This window comes from Symphodus melops (genome assembly GCF_947650265.1).
Source record: "Symphodus melops genome assembly, chromosome: 15".
NCBI lineage: Eukaryota > Metazoa > Chordata > Actinopteri > Labriformes > Labridae > Symphodus > Symphodus melops.
Genome location: NC_136705.1, coordinates 2,354,603 through 2,375,963, shown reverse-complemented (window position 1 = coordinate 2,375,963; position 21,361 = coordinate 2,354,603). Strand labels below are relative to the sequence as shown.

At 44.8% G+C, this 21,361-nt stretch overlaps 1 protein-coding gene across 1 annotated transcript in view; it reads left to right on the top strand.

Moving 5' to 3' along the window:
* The window catches only part of plpp4 (phospholipid phosphatase 4), a 40,405-nt gene extending 19,800 nt beyond the window's left edge, over window positions 1-20,605 (top strand). Inside the window, exons 3-8 of the mRNA XM_079362974.1 lie at window positions 1,737-1,827; window positions 5,867-5,930; window positions 6,038-6,162; window positions 14,082-14,252; window positions 17,643-20,318; window positions 20,471-20,605. Coding sequence (XP_079219100.1) covers window positions 1,737-1,827; window positions 5,867-5,930; window positions 6,038-6,162; window positions 14,082-14,252; window positions 17,643-17,851 — 660 coding nt within the window. The 3' untranslated portion in view covers window positions 17,852-20,318; window positions 20,471-20,605. The remainder of the gene's footprint in view (window positions 1-1,736; window positions 1,828-5,866; window positions 5,931-6,037; window positions 6,163-14,081; window positions 14,253-17,642; window positions 20,319-20,470) is intronic.
* The last annotated feature ends 756 nt before the right edge of the window (window positions 20,606-21,361 follow it).

Genomic DNA, 21,361 nt, shown 5'->3' with positions numbered 1-21,361 from the left:
AAAGCTGCTGTTCCTCCAGTGTCCACTAGAGTCTGTCTCCTGTGTGACCTGATGAGAAGGACGCAAAAGGCGTCAAGCAGCCAACATGGCAGACGTACGACGAGCAGCAGATTCCTTACTTTCTCTCTGTTGTTGTTGATAAACATAGGTGGAGATTCAGTTCGCTTTGCACACAAACAGCTGTCCTCCAGAGACACTGTGAGGACATTTCAGAGACAAAACTTTTAACTGCACAGAACCTGAAGAATCAGAACTTCTACTTTAACCAGACAGTCCAGTATCCGCTCTTCTGCTGTAGTGAAGTATGCATGCGCTTTCTCCACCTCGGACATCCTTTAATCAAACTGTCGTCAGGTTTTTATTCACTTCAGAGTCAGGGGGATGTTTTCTTCTGACAGCTCTGTAAATATTAAAAGACGAAAAAAAGGTCTCATGACCACACAGCTCTCTGATGAAACATCCAGCTGTCAGATTCCTTCAGCGTCACCCCGCTCACCTGCAGCGCTCGATCCCTGCTGCGGAGATCTACGTGAGTCTGCTCTATGACTCACTGTTATCTTCATTAAGATGGGAACTGTGTTATTCACTGTGGGATTATCTCTTAATAAAAGCCTGCAATATTTCCACTGTTATTCATAGACGTGTCCAATGATGTTACAGTAAGAACTTCCTGAACAGTGAAATCTATTCTCAGGCTCTGATTCACTAAGAATGATTACAATCTGTAATAACACATTCATCATGTTCTCTCTCTCTGCTCCATCTCCGAGTCGAACTCTCAGTATATACATACAGCTCTGATCATCTTCAGACACCGTTAGCTTGAAAGTTTTTCCATTTAAACTGGGATCCTTGTGACAGCTGATTTATGCTCACAGCACTGAGGTGTAATATTTTAGGTTCTGAGGAGATGCTAAGGTGTCAAGGAAAGGAGGCAGCTGGGGTGTTTCGGTGCAGACCTACCCAGAGGAAAGCTCTCTTTGTAGTTCATCATCAGTAGAATGTAGTTTTTACACGGCAGACCAACATCTGTGTGATCCTCTAACCTTCAGTCATACCGGATCAGAACCGCTGTTTGTGATTCGTCTTTGCTTCTGAACACATTGAGCGTGCGTACCGCACGCTCAATTCATCCTACTCGCTGTGTGGTAAACAGAAAAAGAGTGGATGCTCACGCAGGTCACCATGTGGTGGACTCTGTAGCTTCAGTGTTTAGCCAGCTCTGCATGGGTCTGTAAAGCTTTCTGCGTTCTAACCTCTCTCCATGTTTCAAAAGCATCTCCAACATTGATCCTATTTTGAGCAGCTTTCTGCGGGGGGGGGGGGGGGTGTCTCTACATAGCTGACTGGTTGATCATTTAAAAGTGTGTATAGTTTGGAGTTTATTTTGAAGCTGCACTGACACACTCAAGAGAAAGGAGATGTCTAATAATGATGGAATCTAAACTTGGGGTCTGTTTTTAAGAAAATAAATAAAATTGAGCTGAAAGAAAAAAAACCCAGTGAAAACAGTGAGTGTGAATAACGAGCTGTGTGCTGAGTAGATCTCCTCTGAGCTGCACACAAACCTTAATAAACAGCAAAGTCGTTTGTTTGGCTCTCTGTTTGCTTCAAATTAACTCTGAGTAATGGATCGCTTCTTGTCTCTCCCTCAGGCTAAAGTCATTTCAGGATTAACCTGCAGATATAGAGCGTCTCTGATGACTCAATAACTCCTCGTCTTTATTCCCTCTCAGGCCATCTCCTTCCTCACACCGCTGGCCGTCATCTTCGTGGTCAAGATCATCCAGAGGACAGACCGCACCGAGATCAAGGAGGCGTGTTTAGGTAGGAAAAGACCGAAAGGAAACCTTTCTGTCCGTCACAAAATGAAGAAATACAAAGCAGACAGATGAGGGGGAATTTACATACAAGCTTCAAAGGATCACAAAAAAAATCTAAAATATTTATAGAGTGAGAAAAAAAAGGACGTGGCAACCTTCAAATAAATAATCTTTTTTAAAAAGTCCTGACCAAGGGGCCCTCTAAGCCCCTCCGCCCTGCTCAGGACTTCTATGTTTGTTGCCATGGTTTCAAACAGATATCAATAAGTTGGAGTGTGATTTATAAGAAACATTTTCACTGTGTGTATTCCTCTGTTTTAGTTTATGTTCACTTTTAAATGATTCTAAACTCAGTTTAAAACATAAAAGTCACAGAGCTTTCCTCTTTATAACTTCCTGCTACAGTCGGTTTGGTCCCTGATGGTGAATCTGAGACGCTGTGAGAGTTTAGCGGCGTTTAAAACGAAATGTTTGGGAGATATTAAAAAAAAACGTCTCCAACAGCAGCTGCTGTGTGTGCTCCCTCTGGGTCTCAGGCCTGCAGAGGTTTCTGCAGATCACAGAGCATTAAGGAAGTTGAACACAAATCCAATTAAAGAGACACACCGAGATGAATCTATGTTTGTGTGTTTGTGTGTGCTCAGATTACGGTGCTGTGTAGAAGCTAACGGGCCCATTACGGCGCACAGAGACGCTCTTCTGCATTGAAACAACATCCAGACGAACAGAGAATAAAGGAGCCAATTATTCTGACACTTTCCTCCACGTTCAGTTTGAATGCTCTCTGAACCGACGCCGCCTCCTGACCTGATGACAAATATCATCAAAGCAGCGTTTTCATCCGGCTCTGCAGAATGAAGGAGATTATTTGACTTCCTACAAACCTTTTTAATCCTCATCCTGAGCTCAAACATGACAGTAAACGTAGACGTCCGAGCTGCAATGAGTTAAAATGTGAAGTGATGGTACCTCTGAATGCAACAATGATGTTTTAAAGTCCTAAATGGCCAGGCCACGCCCTCTATCTGGGACTTGCTAACTTCTTTTGAGCTGGACCACTGCCTGAGATCCTCCAGGACCTTATAGCCACTTTTTGTCTGGAAATTCAGTCACATATGATGTGACTTCACCCTGTTTCTCTAACTCTAATATCTGTCTAAAAACCCCTCAATGATGAGAAAAGTCTGTCCTCTCCGTCTTCTGCCTGCTCAACTTTGCAGAAAATGTGTGCTCAAACAGGCCGTTTGGAGATGTTCCCTTCATGACATCACAAAGGGCAGTAGCCCCTCCCCCAGGTGGGTGACACTCCCACAGCTAGGTGTTTGTTCTGCCCTCTGAGTCTGCCTTCTCACCGTAAACAATAGGACATGGAGCCAGAAAGCAGCGAGTACACCCGAGCCCTTCCAGAGAGGGGGCGTGGTCAGACACAGCTCATTTACATATTTAAAGCTACAGACGCAGAAACAGCCTGTTCTGAGCAGGGTTGAAATAGAGGGGTTTATAGACATGATCAAATACAGGATCAAACTGGATTGTTTTTTCTTGTTTTAACTGTAAAACACTTTGCTCAACCAAAACTCAAATCACAGCGAAACAAAGCTGCGATAATTTGTGTCACCTTGCTTCATCTCATTGTGACTGATGAATCACATGTCAAACAGAAAATTGAAAAAGTCGTTATAAATCTCAGTAATAAGGTATGATTTCCACCCCGAGTGGCAGAGATGGGACACAGCTCCTCTTTCTTTGTCTTTATGTCAAAGAACACAGCGCCTCTCTGCAGAACCATTGTTACAATTCTTCAGCTTCATGTCGTGATTCTCGCTCAGTGAAAACCTCGTAACTCAATCATTCAAACACTCATGAAAAAGACACACTGTGAGGCGACGCTGCACCGATAATCATCTCAATATGAGCTCTCATAGCATGCAGATACATTCCTGCGTGTGTGTGTGTGTGTGTGTGTGTGTGTGTGCAAAAGGAGTCTTTTCACACACACAGAGATAATCAGAGTTTCTCATAAAGACCGTTTGTGTATAATTTCTGCAGATTTGGTTTAATGACTCACAGCGATAACCATCCCGTTTATTTTTAGACTTCATGCGGCATTAATCCTGCTGCTCAGCTGCTCCATAAATATCATTAGAGTACAGAGGGAAAAGTTTGAGCACAAGTTCTCTGTCAGTGATGTCACAGCAGCTCAGACTGAATGTCTGAATGATGAAGACTCTCAAAGTAAAACTTTCTCTGTAACGACCTGAGATTGTGCGTTGTTTCATCAAACTTTAGAGACCAGTTGCAAAAATCTCAATCCTGCAGCGGCACAGAGCTGCACAGCAGACACCTGTGCAGGTGAAACACATCATTAATCAGGGGTGTAGTACCTGCAGCTCTCAGAACTATTCAATCATTGTCTCTCACCGTCTGATTAGATTTTATCAGATATTCTTTATTGTCCCCAGTCGTACGTTTGTTTCAGGCAAACGTGCAGAGAAAACAGAGCTTAAAAAACCAGCAGAAAAGGTTGGTGATAAAATCTCATCAAGTATACAAACAGAAACTCACACACTGTACGGGGGTGGGGGATGAATTTAACAATGACTCATCTGTTTGATTTGATGTAGGATAAGAGTTATTCACAATAAGTAGCTGACATGATTGACAGGTTTTTTTAATTTCAACACTTTGAGATCTACTTCAAACAAACACAGACAGAGCAGCAGGTCTGCAGAGATGGGCCGTCTTTTGCACACATTTTCTTCGCACAAATTATACTTCAATAATAACGGACCCATCTCGTGTTGACGCCTGTCATGAACCAAGATCGGGTCACGCTGTGAATAAAAGAACGGGCTGTTCGTTAAAGTTTTACGGTTTAGGGAACAGGGTAAAACTAAAGTGGAACATCTGCTGAACCGACTCATCTGGATCCAGGAGAATAACAACAAGCGTCTAAATCTGTGCCAGCACTGATGAAAAAGAAATTAATGAATACCCTGATGACCAGCTGGGACTCTGAGAAGCTTCTGGCTGCCAACGAGAGGACGTAGACCTGGAGGAGTTTTGATTGATTGTATGTGAATCATCTTAAAAACTTGGACTGATCCAGAGAGAACTACAAAATCTCAGGTTCCTCTATTTCACTGAAGTATCAAAGACAGGCGATCCGTTTACTTTGACAGCAAACGCAAACATCTTGAAAACAGGCCAAACATAGGACACACTGGCAGGAAGGGGAAGCGCTCAGACCCTGAATAGACGAGCAGTGATTGGACACAGGTGTGACGAACATGACACAGGTGAAACTGGAGAGGGCGATCAAAGAGGGAGGGAAACACTGAGGTCAAGAAACACACGAAACTCTAAGCCAGATCAGCTCATGACACATTTATATCTTGAGTCAAATGTTTTGCGTTCATTTCACGAAATATTTTTGGTCTTTCTTCCTTTTGTTGATTTTGTATTTTTGTTGTTGTGTTCAGTGAAATGTTTTTGCAGCTCTTCTTATGCTGCAAAAACGCCTCAGGGCTGTCGGTCAGAGAATCTGCTGTGCGTCATTTGTGTCTTTCTGTGTGTGTGTGTGTGTGTGTGTGTGTGTGTGTGTGTGTGTGTGTGTGTGTGTGTGTGTGTGTGTGTGTGTGTGTGTGTGTGTGTGTGTGTGTGTGTGTGTGTGTGTGTGTGTGTGTGTGTGTGTGTGTGTGTGTGTGTGTGTGTGTGTGTGTGTGTGTGTGTGTGTGTGTGTGTGTGTGTGTGTGTGTGTGTGTGTGTGTGTGTGTGTGTGTGAAGTTTGCCCTGCGTTTGAAACCTGCTCGTCTCAGAGATTTTGAGAATCTGCTCATAAATCTTGTCAGCTTGTGTTCAGCTGCAGAAGCTTATCGTGTGTTTTATTGGTACACATTTCCGGCGTGTCAGATCCTTATCTTAAAATGTAAAGTTTAATCATTAATATGAATTATTGCAAACGTTGTGTCAGGTGTCCAACCTGTTGAATATAAAAACATGAGACGACTCTCTGACTGTGTGTGTGGATCTTTCTCCTCCAGCCGTGTCTCTGGCTCTCGCTCTGAACGGAGTCTTCACAAACACCATCAAGCTGATCGTTGGCAGGTGCGATACAAACAAGTGGTTTGATTTTCAGTTACATTGATGACAGGGGAACAGAACAGTGAATCATTCACTCTGATCGACCTTCACTGTCATGTTTGGTTTTTTAGACCCAGGCCGGATTATTTCCAGCGTTGTTTCCCGGATGGACAAGTGAACGCCAAGATGCTGTGCACCGGGGAGCCAGACCTCGTCTCTGAGGGACGCAAGAGTTTCCCCAGCAGCCACTCCTCCTGTAAGTGTCATCAGTGTGCTCGGATCACTTCGGGCTCTGCAACATGACAAACAACACCTTTAATGATTCACACTGACTCATTAAAACTGCATCAAACTGCTCACTCTAGAAAACGTGCAGGAGAGCTTTGTACTTAACGTTGTCCTCTCGTCACAGGTAACATGTAGATTTGGGTTTAGGTCAAATTTATACCAAGCAGGAACCTTAGGATTACATGAAACCAGCATGCAATCATCTGCAGTTCCTGTAGTGTCCTCTAGAGTCTGTCTCCTGCAGTGAGTCAGTCTCCATAGAGCTCTATGTTAAAATAAACATGTTTAAAGTCTGGGTCTCAAGAGCTCATTTCCCTCTTTAACCGTACGGGCTGATTCTTTCTACACCTCACATGTTTACATTATATTAAGGCTTAAAGGGATGTAGGGGGCGTGGCCTGAGTCTGCTAAGTGTCCTCTCAGCTATTTCAGTCCCTGACCTTTGACCTCTGGGCCGTGTTTGTGCTGTTGTAGAGACCTTATCCTGTAAATATCAGACTAATAATCTGTCTCTCTCTCTGTGAGCTTTACTGGACTAAGAGACCGTCCAAGAAATCTGACCTCCACGTTTTACAACCAGAACTTTTTTTTTTTTACGTTAGCGACAGTTAGCGGCTGGACTGTGAGCTCGATCACTGTTTGATTCGCGGACGACTCGTGGCACGTTGTGCTGAAGTGAAGAAAAGATGTCTGCAGCATGTTGAGAAGCTTTCAGGTGCAGTCGATCCACTCCGGTATAATCAGTGTCGTTCACCTGGCGTTTAAATGAGTTTTGAAACCTCACCTGCTGCCTCAGCTGCTTCCTCCCTCCTGCTGCGCTCAGCTGTTCAGACTAATGCGGGACACTGGACGTCTTTTGGACCATATTGCCTCCCAGGCTGTTTTCATTGCAGCAGAGTGTTTAATAATTCACATGTTTTTTCTGTTGTCCAGCAGATGAATGTGCAGCAGTTTGCATGCAAAGTTTGCTGTGGGCCACTCACAGCTGTTAAATAAACCCTCAGTGTTTGGTGATCTGTCAGGCGTGTAAAGATCGTCTTTAAGAAGAGACATCTTTAATCGCCTCTCTGCGATTGAGAACAAACAAACATGCAACTGTGTGGCTTTAAAGTTCTCTCTCTCTCTCTCTCTCTCTGTCTTTGCTGAATAAAAGACCAGCAGCAGTAATATGCTTACACTGAAATAAACTGCAGCTCCTGCCATCTATTATGCAGAATGAAAAATAACTTTATGTCCCCCAGTGAGCTGTGCACCAACTGTGCTCTGCCTCATTCTTTTACTGTTTGTTGTTTTAGTTCTTATTACATTTCAAGTCCAGCTGCATATTCACACAGACACATTGTGTTAACGAGTGTTAACATTCGGAGCTGGTTTTCATTTCATACATATAAATATGTAACGTCTCCTCCTTCAAACGGACTCAAAGAAAAATAACTTCCAACAGGAAGAACGGCGTCTCTCTCTCTCGTGTCCACAGAACGCCCACTCGCCTGTTTAAAGCACGATGCAACTTTGGCAGCGGGCTGAGGTCACCTTTTGCGGCACTAGTTCACACAGCAGCCTTCAGCTACAAAGCAGCCAGTTATCCCGTCTCTGTACTGTTTGATACGACGGCTGAGGATAAGGGGAAGAGGACGGAGACGGATGAAGATGAGTAGATAATATAAGAGAGTTTTCCGCAAAGCTGAATTCCTACCGGTCGCTTTAATGTTTTTTTGTCGAAGGAGAAAGGGTTTCTGGACTTTTAATTTCCATCCTGCTGCAAAGCGTGACAGCCCGTAAATCACACAGGCTTTAAATCCAACATGGGATTAATCAGAGAGGATCCATAAAAGGAGAAGAAGGCGGAAACGATGGTGTAAAAAGCTTCTTTTTATAGATGTAGAAGTCAAAGTGTTCGGTTGTAAAAGCTGTAAATTCATGGTCTGCTCTGATTTCAAATTGCTGTTTTAACCTTGTATCAAAGCCGCAGACTTGCAGCTCTCACGCACCTGATTTCAAGAGAAACCCTTTGAAGTGCAGACTCGGCCCCATTAGAGGCGGCAGAGAGGGACGCTGTGATTCACCGCAGTGCTCCGTATGGATTACATCCATCCGCCCGACGGCCCTAATAGCCTTATGTTTTTACGCTGAGAGACAGGAAGTGATTGAGAGACGAGTGCGAGGGGACGCAGGGAGCACGAGCAGAGGGAGCAGTGGAAATCCAATTTCCTGTCTGTCCCTTCACGCAGGGACAAATAGTGTTGGACCACACGTACGCTACAGAACTTTACACAGACGAGGGTGCAGCCGACGGGGAATACGCAGGACAGATGGTCAGAGTGAATGCAGACATATTCAAAGTGACATTTGAGTGGAATGAAACATCTCTGCTAGCCCGTTTGAGACATAAAACACATTCAGCTGGTGAAAGGAGCTCATCGGCATGCAGAGACGCCGTCGTCTCTCTGCAGGATTCGCCATGATGTTCACGATCAGAACAAATCCCAAACTAATCCTTCAGATGTAAATATAAATACACGCCGCGCTCCGCGTGTGACAGCAGCTATTCTTTAAAGCACACAAACTATTACTGCATGTCAAAGTGTTTAGAGGTGCTCAGGTTTCTTTTCTTTGGCTTGAAGCAGAGAACACAGCTGGAGGAATTAAATGCAACGGGCTGCAGAGCGAGGAAAACAAACAGATTAATACAAACTCCCTTGAACGCACCGCAGTGATGCACACGGCTGTAAACAAACCCTAAAGCATCGACGTAACTGTCTGCTTCATATTCATGTTCCTCTCAGCTGCTCCCCCTCAACCAACTTATAGATGGGATCAATTATTCGCACTTTAAAAAGTAATGAATCCTGGGGGATGGACCTGACTTCCACATCGCTGCTAAATCATCTGCGTGAGATTAAGCACAACTTTAATGTTCATTTTATGAGCCTGAAGAGACGATCTCGCCTTTTACATGTTTACTGAACTTTCTATTCCTCTCCTTTATTTGTTTGTTATGCTTCTGCAAATAAAACAGACGTCCATCTTTTTATCCCCCTTCTCGACCAAATGTTGTGCTCCTTTGTCTCGGTCAGAGGCGCTGCTTGTCAACAGGCAACCATTGGAGAGGCTGATTGGAGAGTCACAGCAGACAGTTACAGGGGACAGTCGGCTCTGTTTTAAGAAGACCACTCTGACTGACTCTGCACTCACTGCTGTCGTCCTGTCATGTGGTCTGAACCCCCCCGTTTCATTTACTCGCAGAGCGCGTTTGAAGCCATCACTTTCTGTAGTTGTCTCTGTTTTGTCTCAGAGGAGCGACTCCTTGAGGGTTTTTGAAATGCATGAAGTGAATTTCATTATTAAAATGTCCCCCCCCCTCTGTAGGCCCCCTGCTTGGACCTCCTCTGGTCTGTCAGGGATTCCCCTCACCGTGCAACCCAAGGAATCATCCTCCTACAACCAAGACTGCGACTGAGTGCTAATTATACAGTTAGAAACATGCCCAAGTGAGTGTGTGTGTGCGTGTGTGTGTAAGAGAGAGAGAGAGAGAGAGAGAGAGAGAGAGAGAGAGTGTTTTCAACTTTTCAGATACTCAGGATGGTAATTCACTGTCTGTGAACATATGGTGTCTCGACTTTTAATTCTATAACCGCTCAGTAAACCGACCCGAGTGTGCTGTTCTCACTCTCTCGTGATCTTTGTTGTCCCGATAAAAACTCAACCAACTCTCATTATTATTGATGAGTGGATTATCGGCTCACTTCTGGAGTCTGAAACCAAAAAATGTTCAAAGACGAATGATGACCCAGATTTAAACTCGAGCAGCAGATATCGTCCGGGAGGTTTCGAGGACACATTTTTAACGTTTCGGTGTTTCATTTTCTCGTGGTTTTCTCCCCAGTTATAAATAACTGACGTTTTATTCTTAAACCGTCTATTAAAAACATTCAGGGGATGAATGTGGAGAAGACAATCCAGAGATGACACAGAATATCAAACTGCACTGAAGTCCCTCCCTATCTCGGGTAATAACAGTTGAACCCCTGCACACATTCAAGGTTCACATTCACCTGTTTATATTTTTGTGCCATTTACGCAAGTGAAAAAGTTTGCCTGCAGCCTTTACTGGGTTCACGTTGGGTTCGAAACAGCATCACCACCTTCAACAGGCTGCAGGCTGTGTTAATGCGAGCTCCAGGTGGTGACAGCGCTGACACTACCGACCGTACCGTGTGGCCCCTTCTGGCCCCCACAACCCAACCGTGTAGGTCAGCCAGATTCAGGAAATCACCTGGCAGGTCATTTAGGACCCAACCTTCAAAAGTTTCTAAACTTCTCCTAAATGAACGGCCAGTTAATTGTCTACACGGCGGAGTTGTGGGGGCCAGAAGGGGCCACACGGGAGGGTTGGTAGAGTCAGCGCAGTGTTGGCAACGTTTTTTTACTGGAGCATTGCCAACAGATGAATGCAACCTTGAGAACATTTTAAACTCAAGTTTTAAAACTTCAAGTCTGAAGAGAGCTCTTAGAAAGGGAGTGAGGTGTCCTGATACTCCCCTACACACACACACCCACACACACCCCCATACACACACACACACACTCTGGATGGTCGCTCTACCTCCCTCCCTCGTTCTCCAGAGAGGAAAACCAGGAGATGAATGTTTTTCTCCCGCCTTTGTTTGGGCCTCCCTCTGGTATAATTCCTCCTCATCCAAATCCACTGACTGCTTTAAGCTGCTTCATCCGGCTTCTCCGTTTCTGTCTCCAGTTCTCTCCATAATGAGACGGCGGATCGTGCAGTGAATCCTCTACATCCCACTTCTACTGGACGAACTATAACCTTCCATCCCCGCTGTTACAGATGAAGGTGTAGTAAAAAAAGAGCATTGATTGTTTGGACGACCTTAGAGGATGCAGAAGTACAAAACCACAGCCAAGCAGAGCCGAACAAATCAAACGCACCCCTCAATACGTCAATGTGCTTTTGATTGCTTTGTAAAATCCCAGTTCACCAGACGGAGTTTTAAACGTGTTTAACTGCTCAGACTTTTTCAATCAGCTCGCCCGGGTTCATGTTTAATTGAGTGGTGTCTTTTCTTAATGAGTAATGTAATGCTCTGAGCTGAGGTCGGAGCTGTTGGGGTGGAGGCTGCGTGATTGGAAAAGTGGAGAGGTCGTTCAGTGGAGACGTCTATGACTCAGGCGCACTGATGAAACCATAAAAGGAAAGTGTTGGCGTTCGTTAAGCCCGTGTGGCGCTCTGTGTGGGTGGCGAGGATGACTAGGAAAACGGTTTCTATACCACAGGGTGTCAATTAATTTCCTTGCATATTTCATTATGGACTGATTTAAGTGGCTGAATTCATTAACATGACGGATGTGGACCTCGGTAGATTTATGCTCGAAAGGTCGATCAATTCCCGTTCACATCTCAAACTGTTGCAGAATCTCATCCTCTCAAACATCCGATGGTGTTATTGATTTCACTCTTCGGTACTGTTTCAGTGGTAGGAATGCAAAGTCTCTCTCCGCAGCTCACTGCGTCTTTCAGGTTATCTCATCAAACCAGCGAAATGTTTGAAAACTCGAGGTGTGGAAGACGTTTTTTAAAACTACAATTATTGTCTCCTCTGACGAGTGTCAGCCTTGGACAAAGGAGGAGGAGCTCCAAGTAGAGCCGTGACTCCTTCATATCGAAACGAGCCGGATTACAAAGCTTAAGCTTAATAATTCACCTCGGTACAGTGTCGATCGAGACATTAGCTTATCAGACCTCTTTGGTTATTTTTTAACCAGGCGGTAAACTTGTTATTGTCTGCTGTAAACATCTCAGCATCTGCTCAGTTTTTTAACCCCGGTGGTTGCCACTGGGGTGACAGCTGGGGACCAGTTGAATGAAGCTCCGCTCCTTCAGCGTGAACACAGAGCTAAGGACAACAAACCCACAGGGGGTTTGACTTCACTCTCTTTTCCCATCATTGCTCATCATTACTCACCGATGTGTTTAGATATGATTCCTCTAATGTGAGAGCTCGTTCTGCTCCCGTCTCCTTTCACTCTTTTGTCGTCCTCTTGTTTTGATGGTTTTGGGAACATCTCGTCTCAGGATCTTATTCATATGCAGCGGCGTGTTTACTTCTTTTTAGGGTAACAGAATAATCTGTGCTGAAACTCAGAGACCCTGATCAAAGATTCTCTGTTTATTCACGGCTCATCATGCAGCTCATCTTTAAAACCTGAGCCCACTTGTTGCTCATGTTTCCAAATTGAAGCCCACGTGAGCGAGACTTCAACTAAAATCCCAGGTTGAATTTATTATGCACACTCATGTGAGTTTCCTCGTTTCCTAGAGTTTCCTAGAAATCCAGAGAGCAACATTAAATCCATCATTTCTTCTTATTTCCATCTTCATGACTTTAAGGGGAACATCTAATCTTCCCCTCTCAGATAATATTTGAGCTTAAATTAGCTTCAGACTGCTCTCTGACAGCAGGACTTCTCTCAGACAGCTGGACATTCTTTCCATCGTCCTCCTCTCTCTGCAGGCGACACACATGTCCCAGCATGCTTTGCACTCTCTCCTGGTTAGTGGGGTGATCACTAATGGGCAGCTGATGGGTGCTGTTTGGCCTCTGTCGCAGCAAACTAATGACCCTGTTTCTGTACCGCCTTGAAAGGCTCCATCAGAACCTGTAATTCAGACAATTAGAGCACCGCTGTTTCTCTCACACTGGCCTCCATCAGCTGGCGCACACACACACACACACACACACACGGACACACACACGCAGTCACAGAAACCTGCACACGCCTGCAGCCGCTCTGCTCCATCTGTTTCTCGCACGGAGAAACTGTGACCTCGGTGTGCAGAGGAGAGCAGCTGGAGAGGATGGAGATCTGCATCAGTCTGCATTACTCTGGATACATTTAAGTGATGGAAGGAAAAAGCTTTTCTTTAATGAAAACGATTAAGATGCAAAATGTGTAAAAGCTTCGGAGCCTCGGGGTGACACGATGTGGAATAAGCAAAAAACAAAAACAAACAGTGCAACGAAAAAAGACCAGCGCTCACAGAAAATCTGTTCGTGGAGTTGACGGAGACAGGGTGACGCCACGCACACACGCACATGCACACACACACGCACACGCACACGCACACACACATTGAGGAACGTTCCCGGTAAACGTGTGTTTAGCATGGTTCCACTATAAAACCGTCAGGTATGGACTTTTGTACTTTTCTCAGTCTGCATGTCTGCAGATTGACCAATGAATGAAATGGAGTTTTATTGCAAACAAAAACATTAAAGATTCTTCTTTATGTTTGTTGACTGGTGCAGTATTTAATAAAGAACATTTTGACAAAGCTGGCCTGGACTTAATGGGAAAACCAGTCCAATATAAACAGATAATGAATATTGATATTTCTGACCTTTGTTAGTTTGCTTAAATAGCCTCAGAGCACAACCCAAACACAATCCCATTACCATTGGATTGTTTGGGACGTGGCCTGAGGGCGCACTGACGATAAGAAATCCGTACCGTGTCTGAGCATGCAAAGTCCAGTTCGACGGACCAGTGTGAGAGCTCTGATCCGTGCTCGAGCGGCGAACACTTCCTCCTGATACAGACGTGATTCAGGAAAGACAAAGAACTAGGAGAACAAAGATCCTTCATGACACCGGGAGCCTTAAATGTTTCATACTGACCTACCTAACAAGGCACAGATTTATCTCCCTGTTTGACGACTCAACTATTTATTTACCCGATTATACAAAATGTGTTTATTGCACAAAGTTAAAAATGTCTTTTAAAGTCAGCGTTGTTTTACAGGAGATGTTGATGAATTATCTGTACAGCTGTATGTGATGTTCATCTCTCTCTTTCTCCTCCTGTCAGTTGCGTTCTCCGGTCTGGGCTTCACCTCCTTCTACCTGGCAGGAAAGCTGCAGTGCTTCACGGATCAGGGGCGGGGCCGGAGCTGGCGTCTGTGTGCCATGGTGCTTCCTCTCTACAGTGCGATGATGATCGCTCTGTCCCGCACCTGCGACTACAAACACCACTGGCAAGGTTCGGCCTCACAGAGAACACGGACACCACGCACACAGTTCTACTTTTTAAAACCTCCGAGCATGTGATCTGTTTGTGCAGCCTGAGAGGGATGACTGTGCACACCTCTGTTTTATTCTCACCTGGCTCAGGGCAGTTTATCATACCCCGTATGAATAGTTAATAAGGAGCACTCGAGGGGATGCACGTGTTGCACCGCTGTAATCCCATTTCAGACTCAATCGGCATGACGACACCAAAGAAGAGGCTTAAACACAGAGTCTGTGTCTGTGCTTGCTTCTCACACTGCAGAACACATCATCATACATGGAGGGGTTTTAACACCGCGGGAAGAGTACAATGATAACCAGCTCCAGTGTATCTGCTCAGTAAGGGCTGGTGAGAGGCGCGGAGGGGACGGAGGGGAGGGGAGTGTATGTGTGGGTGGGCGGTAGGAGGCAATGTGATGACGGCTCTGTCATTTCGAATTAATTAGTTGTAGAGAGCCATATGTTCCAGAGGAGCAGCGTGACTGAAACAGTCAGCTCCTTTATCGACTGGATTTTATTTCCCCCAAAAATACAACAAATGTGTAACTCCTGCAGGAGCGCCCACACCTGTCTCTCTGCTTTCTCCTACTCTTTGTCTGTCTGAGGTCCAAACACACTCCCGACTCCTTTCTTTATTTATTCTACATCAGGCATAAAGGTCCAATCAGTGAGGTGTAGAGAGTGAGATGATGATGCTCTCTTCCTCTGTGATCAGACATGAAGGGAACATGCAGCAGCCAGTATGTCCTCCTTCTAACTTTAGATTCTGCTCCTGAATGCTCTGGATTTGTTTGGACCAGAGAAGGTAGGCGGGGCTTTGAAGGCCGTTTTGGACGCCCCTGGGTTTGTCAGATATGAGAGCAGTTATCAGGTCAACAGGTGTTGCAGCGATGGAAGCGGGCAGTGGAACTGCTTCAGATAGAAGTGATTGTACCCGAGCTAAAAAGCCTCTGCATGTTTCTAATAAGCTCCAGCAGCAGAAAGCTGCTCAAACTAGGATCAATGTTGGAGATGCTTTTGAACCATGGAGAGAGGTTAGAACGCAGAAAGCTTTACAGACCCATGCAGAGCTGGCTAAACACTGAAGCTACAGTGTCCACCACAGGGTGACCTGCGTGAGCGTCCACTCTAGAGAGGAGGGGGGGCGAGGGGAGACCGCTGTCTTCAGTGTTTAGAATCTGGACTCCAGGACTTTAAACGCTACATGCTAGAGTTACTTTTGTACCTTTAAAAGTTTGTTCGGACCAAAACTTACAGAAAATAATAAATGCAGCAACTTGACATCAACAGCAGTGAATTTGCATCATCCGGTTATAATTCATGCGGAGAACCTCCAGTTATGCAAAATGAATCACGCACGTAGTGAATTTACTCGAATGAAAAATGTTAATTCTCTTCAGGCAGATTTGTGAAAGTCTTCTTCCGTTTGCTCTGAAGCTGCCTCAGAAATATTCAAATTGAACTCAGACTTTTTCATAAATCTTCATCCTGCTGTACCTGGTACTGATCCTAGCTAACAGGTCGTCAGAACAGGACCTGGTACCAAGGAGCTGGACACAGCTGGACCCAGTTGATGGAGGAAAAAGATGATTATTGTCACCCAGAGTTTGGTTTTTCTGACGCATCTAGAGGGAGAATATTTGCAGTTTGTGTTTAACCACCCAAATGTTCCTGAAGTGAAACCCTTGTACGAACCCTGAGGTGAATGTTAACGTGACTTTTGGTCCGCACACAGTCGAAGGAGCGGCGGTTCAGCCCGTTAACACTCAGGGCTCCTCGGTCTGCTCTCAGAGTAAACACCAGCTGCGAGCTCTATTAGCTCGGCCGCAGAACCACACATGATGGATACTAATAGTCCCTGCTTCTCTTTGTGCTCTGGAGGTGAGCCGTGTCCTGAGGGGGAAAGGCCGCACGAACAGTCACCATCTCATTAAGGTCACAAAACGAATACATTACTTCAGGTCAGAGTCTATTAAACTCTTCTGACAGGAGCCGATGAAACCCTCACCGACCCGTGCGTCATGTGGCTTGTGAAGGGTGGAAATCGATGTTTTCTGATATTTCAACAGAAGGAAGTAAAGAGGTTGGTGAGACGTATGGAGAAATATAATTTCTCTGACATTATAAAATCCTTCAGCAGCTGCAGCCTGCAGCCGGCCGTTTCAAAGTGATATATACGCAGTAATATGGCTTAATATTCACCGCCGCAGTGTGGTACTATGTGATGTATTGTAGCTTGAAGGGAGGCAGAGCCAATAAGAGAGTGTTCAGTTTGATGGCAGACTGGATGACTAGAGGGGAGACAGCGTCAGTGAGATCTCAGGGCAGATTGATCCTTCTAGGTTTATTTTATCACCTTTAAAACCAGCTGTGATCAACGAGCCCAGAGACACCGTCGCACTTTTATTAAAACATAAATCACTCCGCTTAATGGAGCACCATCGTTTAGCTCATCTCTCTTTACAGAGTCTGCAAAAAGGCAGAATCTGCAATCGGGGCTCTCGATTGTAGTACGAGAAGTGTTCTGGTTTCAGCTTGTAGTATTCCTTGAATGCATCAGAAATTATCGATTTGAGCTCCACTTAAAGGTCACATATTCTCCTCCTCTTCATCAGCCAGTGTAAATAATTCTCAGAGGTCCCCAAAACATGTGTGTGAAGTGTGTTGTTGTAAATCCACTCTGATCCTGTATTTGATCACGTCTATAAACCCCTCTATTTCAACCCTGCTCAGAACAGGCTGTTTCTGTGTCTGTAGCTTTAAATATGTAAATGAGCTGTGTCTGACCACGCCCCCTCTCTGGAAGGGCTCGGGTGTACTCGCTGCTTTCTGGCTCCATGTCCTATTGTTTACGGTGAGAAGGCAGACTCAGAGGGCAGAACAAACACCTAGCTGTGGGAGTGTCACCCACCTGGGGGAGGGGCTACTGCCCTTTGTGATGTCATGAGCAGGCAGAAGACGGAGAGGATGGACTTTTCTCATCATTGGGGGGTTTGGAGACAGACTAGAGACGCATGTTAGAGTTAGATTTTACAGAATATGTGACCTTTAACAAGGATGGACTATTTTTATCTGAAAAGTTTGTTCATTAATGATTAACACAAAAATGTTTTAAAGAAAAGGAAAAACAAAGTTACAACCCATCGAAGTGAGTGTATTTGTGTGTGTGTGTGCGCATGTGTGAGTGACTGTGTGTGTGTGTTTATGTGTTTGTGTGTTTGCGTTTGTGTGCGCTGTGAGAGGAGTCCGTGTGTATCGGGGTGTTAATGAGGCTCTGATTTAAAGACATGTTCAGGTGTTGTTTCTCCGCCTCCTCAGAGTCTAAAATAACTTTATTCAAACACGTCTCTGTGTTTTTCAGACGCCGTCGTCGGGGGAGTGATCGGCCTGTTGTTTGCGTACGTCTGTTATCGGCAGCACTACCCCCCCTTCCTGCACTCGGACTGCCACCTGCCTTATGCCAGTCTACCCCCCGCCCCCCAAACGCCCCCCCACCACCAGGATGACCCGCAGCCTACCGACAACGCCACCAGCCTCCCCCTGGAGGGTCTGACTGAAGGGCCCGTATGACTAGTGGCCCCCGAGAAGACCCCCCCACACACCCTGACAAAACCACAGAGTCCCCCTCCCCTCTTCAAGTGACGGACTCGTTAACATTCCAGTGGACAGAAACACAACTAATCATCTCCATCTTTCCTCTCTGTTTGTTTGGGTTTTTTTATGTTTCGATGAAATAGAAGCGATGAGACATCAGCGCCGAGAGGAAAAACTTGTGAGACACCTGAGAGACAGACGATGAAAATATTTCCTGACAGACTTTAAAATAAAAAGTCTGAGGAAGGTGTTCGATTGTATTTCATGTCCATCTGTTGAAGGATTTGATCGAAATCCCATGAAATGTCACAGCAATCATTCAGCCAATCAGCACACTGCATTTCTTCAAACTGTAAACAAGAACAGGAAGTGATGACCACCGGTGCAGAAACGTGTGTTTGAGACACACGCGGCAGTTTCAGAGGACACGAGTGAGTTTCTTTAAACTCAAGGACTCGTCTCAATTCAAAACTCCTCTCGCTCTTTGTGATGTTCTGGTTGTCATAGCAACACAACATTATATATAAAACCAATGCACTGTTGTAGAGAAGCACTGATTCACAACAAGGACTACGTCCAGTTTTACAAAATTCAGCCGTTGCTATTTTTTACTGTTCCTCCACTTTCCTGTCGGTCGTGTTTATCCGTCTCCTCTTTCTCTTTGGTGAACGCCAAAGGTGAACTCTTATTGGACGATCCAAATCTCCACACTCACCGACCTCGAAGTGATCTCTTACTGTCAATCAAAGTTTAATCTTAACAGTTTAATCTGTTTGCTCCGCACCACAGTTAGAGGAGAATTTAATGTAACCCTTGTGTGTGTTTGGGAACCAGACGGTGACCTTATGATCGATTTGAACACGCCATGTTTTGGTGGGTCAGACCGTGAATGGGAGAGTGTTCAGTACCACTGTAACATCAGTGGCTGTGTGAGAGCTCTGCTGTGAACTACAACCCAAAGTTCGACACTTTCTGAGTTTGACTTGTTGCAGATTTCGGGACTCCACAGTTATGCTCAGTCCTGACCTTTAATCCTTGCTCGTACAGGATGCACGTGGACATACATGAGAGTGACCCGTAACAGGCGTGAGGTGTGCATGTGCAACACGTGCGTATGCATGGACGTGATTTTTGAGGTCTGACCCTGACGTTTATGGGCAGATCAGGACTGAATGAGGAGCAGCGTTACACAAATCCACCAATCAGGAGAGGACAGAGCATAAACCTGCACAGAGGTTCGGATGTATTCATGACGCTTAATTTATGAGTATTAATTTAATTTCAAAACTTCACGATGTCACAAAAACACCAAAGATTTGAAGCTTCTTCTTCCTGTGTTGCTTTATTCACAGAGACGACTCTGGTTCCCGTCACCAACAAAGCACTTTGTAGCCTCTTCTGTGTTTTTGTTGTAGAAATGATGGGTAATTTGGTTGCTGTGGTTACTGGGTCTGTTTGCCATTGCTGTGACATTAATGGGAAGGTACACACGGCGTTCATCGCTAACCCGACCCAGCTGCAGAAAAAGGGAAAAAAAGAAGCGTGAAACACAGGAGATAAAAGAAAAAAAGGAAAACGGAGTTACAAATGTGGAAGGTTGTACATTGCATTTTTTCATCTGAGTCACCTAAACAAGCATCTGTGAGAATTTGTCCATCTCCACTCTTACATTTCTTTATTGTAGAAAGAATCTGTTAGACCAGCTGCAACCTTCACTGACGGCGGTTTGTGTCTTTGCAGTGAAAAGACGAGGAACGCTTTGCTCTGTTCAAATGATTTTCATCCTCATGTATTTAAATCAGCCACAATGACAAAGCCTCCGTCACTCATGCAACCCATCGGCAGCTACTTGAAAAATGTGTGTGCGTGTGTGTAGGTTGTTGGCAAAGCCGGTCTGTGTCGGTCGACTAAAGGCAATCACGCTGCGACAGCCCAGTGGACTTCTATTAGGGGGAACAGGAGGCACAATTAGAAAATGTAGCTAATTAAAAAATCCTGCACTGAAGTCCAGAACAAACACAACATCTAAAATGAGCTGAAGAAAAGAAACAAACACACAAAGCAACACTCGCTGCAGTGAAGGTGTCCAAGCCTATAGGGGGGCGCTAATTGGTTGTGGTGACAAATGTAGGTGTCCACGTCCTCACGTAGGTGTTTTTGAGTGTCTGCGTGTTTCGACTTTTAGTAAAGCTTCGTTTCAGGTGTTTCTGTGCAGAAGGGGAAAGCAGAGTGTTTTTGTAACGTCACGCTGTGCGCCGGTTTCTCCTCCGTTTGACGTCATCGCGCGACGCTGTCACTTTTGTTTACATGAGATTAGCACGATGGCAGATATTACCAAACAAGTTCTGGTGCTAACGTTGCTAACTGGCGAGCAGAGACGCCTGATTGGACGACTTCAGACAACACTCCCACCACACAACGAGACCATGTTGGACTTGGGTTTGTGAGACAACTTTGAAAATGAAGAGGTGACAACATGGTTGCATGTCAAAAACTTAGCGTACTCATGACAGCAACAATGCGTTTCTGTGTTTTCATGTGTTCAAAGATGTTTTTGAGAACTGAGCGTGAGTGGATCGGGTTTGTTTCTTAAAGGAGGAGGAAAATGCCCGCCTACGTGTGGACGAGGCCTAACCTGAAGTTTCTGTTCTTAAAAACATTACTTCACAGAATCTGATCCAGTTTCAAAATCAGAGACTGAAGTAGAGTTTGTTCGTTTGATTTTATAAAAAATGCCTTTGATTTATGTTCATGTCTTTGCACTCTCAGTGTCTTTCAGATACCTGTTTTCACTTGCAGCACGTTCCACTTTCTTTTCTTTCGAATGATTCTCTTTGGGGGGTTTTTTTCTGTTAATCGGCGGCTCGTTTGTTCTTGTGGAAATCTGTCGAGCAGTTGCAGTGAGTTTAGCTTTTTAATGTGACCATACGTTTCCCATATTGATGCAATGTATAAAAAAGAACATTGGACAGGGAAACATGGTGCTGTATTCTGCACCTCTTTGTGACCAACTCGTCCGGTTGCAAATGACGCGCCTGAAGATCTGCGGCTGTGAGCTTAAGACAACTGGAGACAGATTAGTGGATGATTGCGTCACAGATTCATGGCGCTCTGCATCCTGCTTGAAGCCCAACCCGGCAGCCTGATGTTTGTACTTTATTGTAATTAGTTTGGTCTTATAGATGGTGTATCTTTGAAAAACAATGTTCAGACGTCATGTGAGCGTATTTTCAGATTGAACCCGCCCACACATCATCCTTTGATTTAATTTGGTGCTATAGATGTTTTTTTTGTAGCAGTAGTTTCACCTTTTCAAACGGTGGATGTGTCATTTTGAAGATAAAAAAAAAAAAGAGTTCAATAATTTCCTACAAAACAAGAAAAAAAAAATTAAAAAAAAAACACATTTTGTTCAAATGAGGCATTCAAGAACAATCCGAGTTTGGAGCTCTGAGGATTTTCTTTCATCGTTTTGTTTCCCCCCGA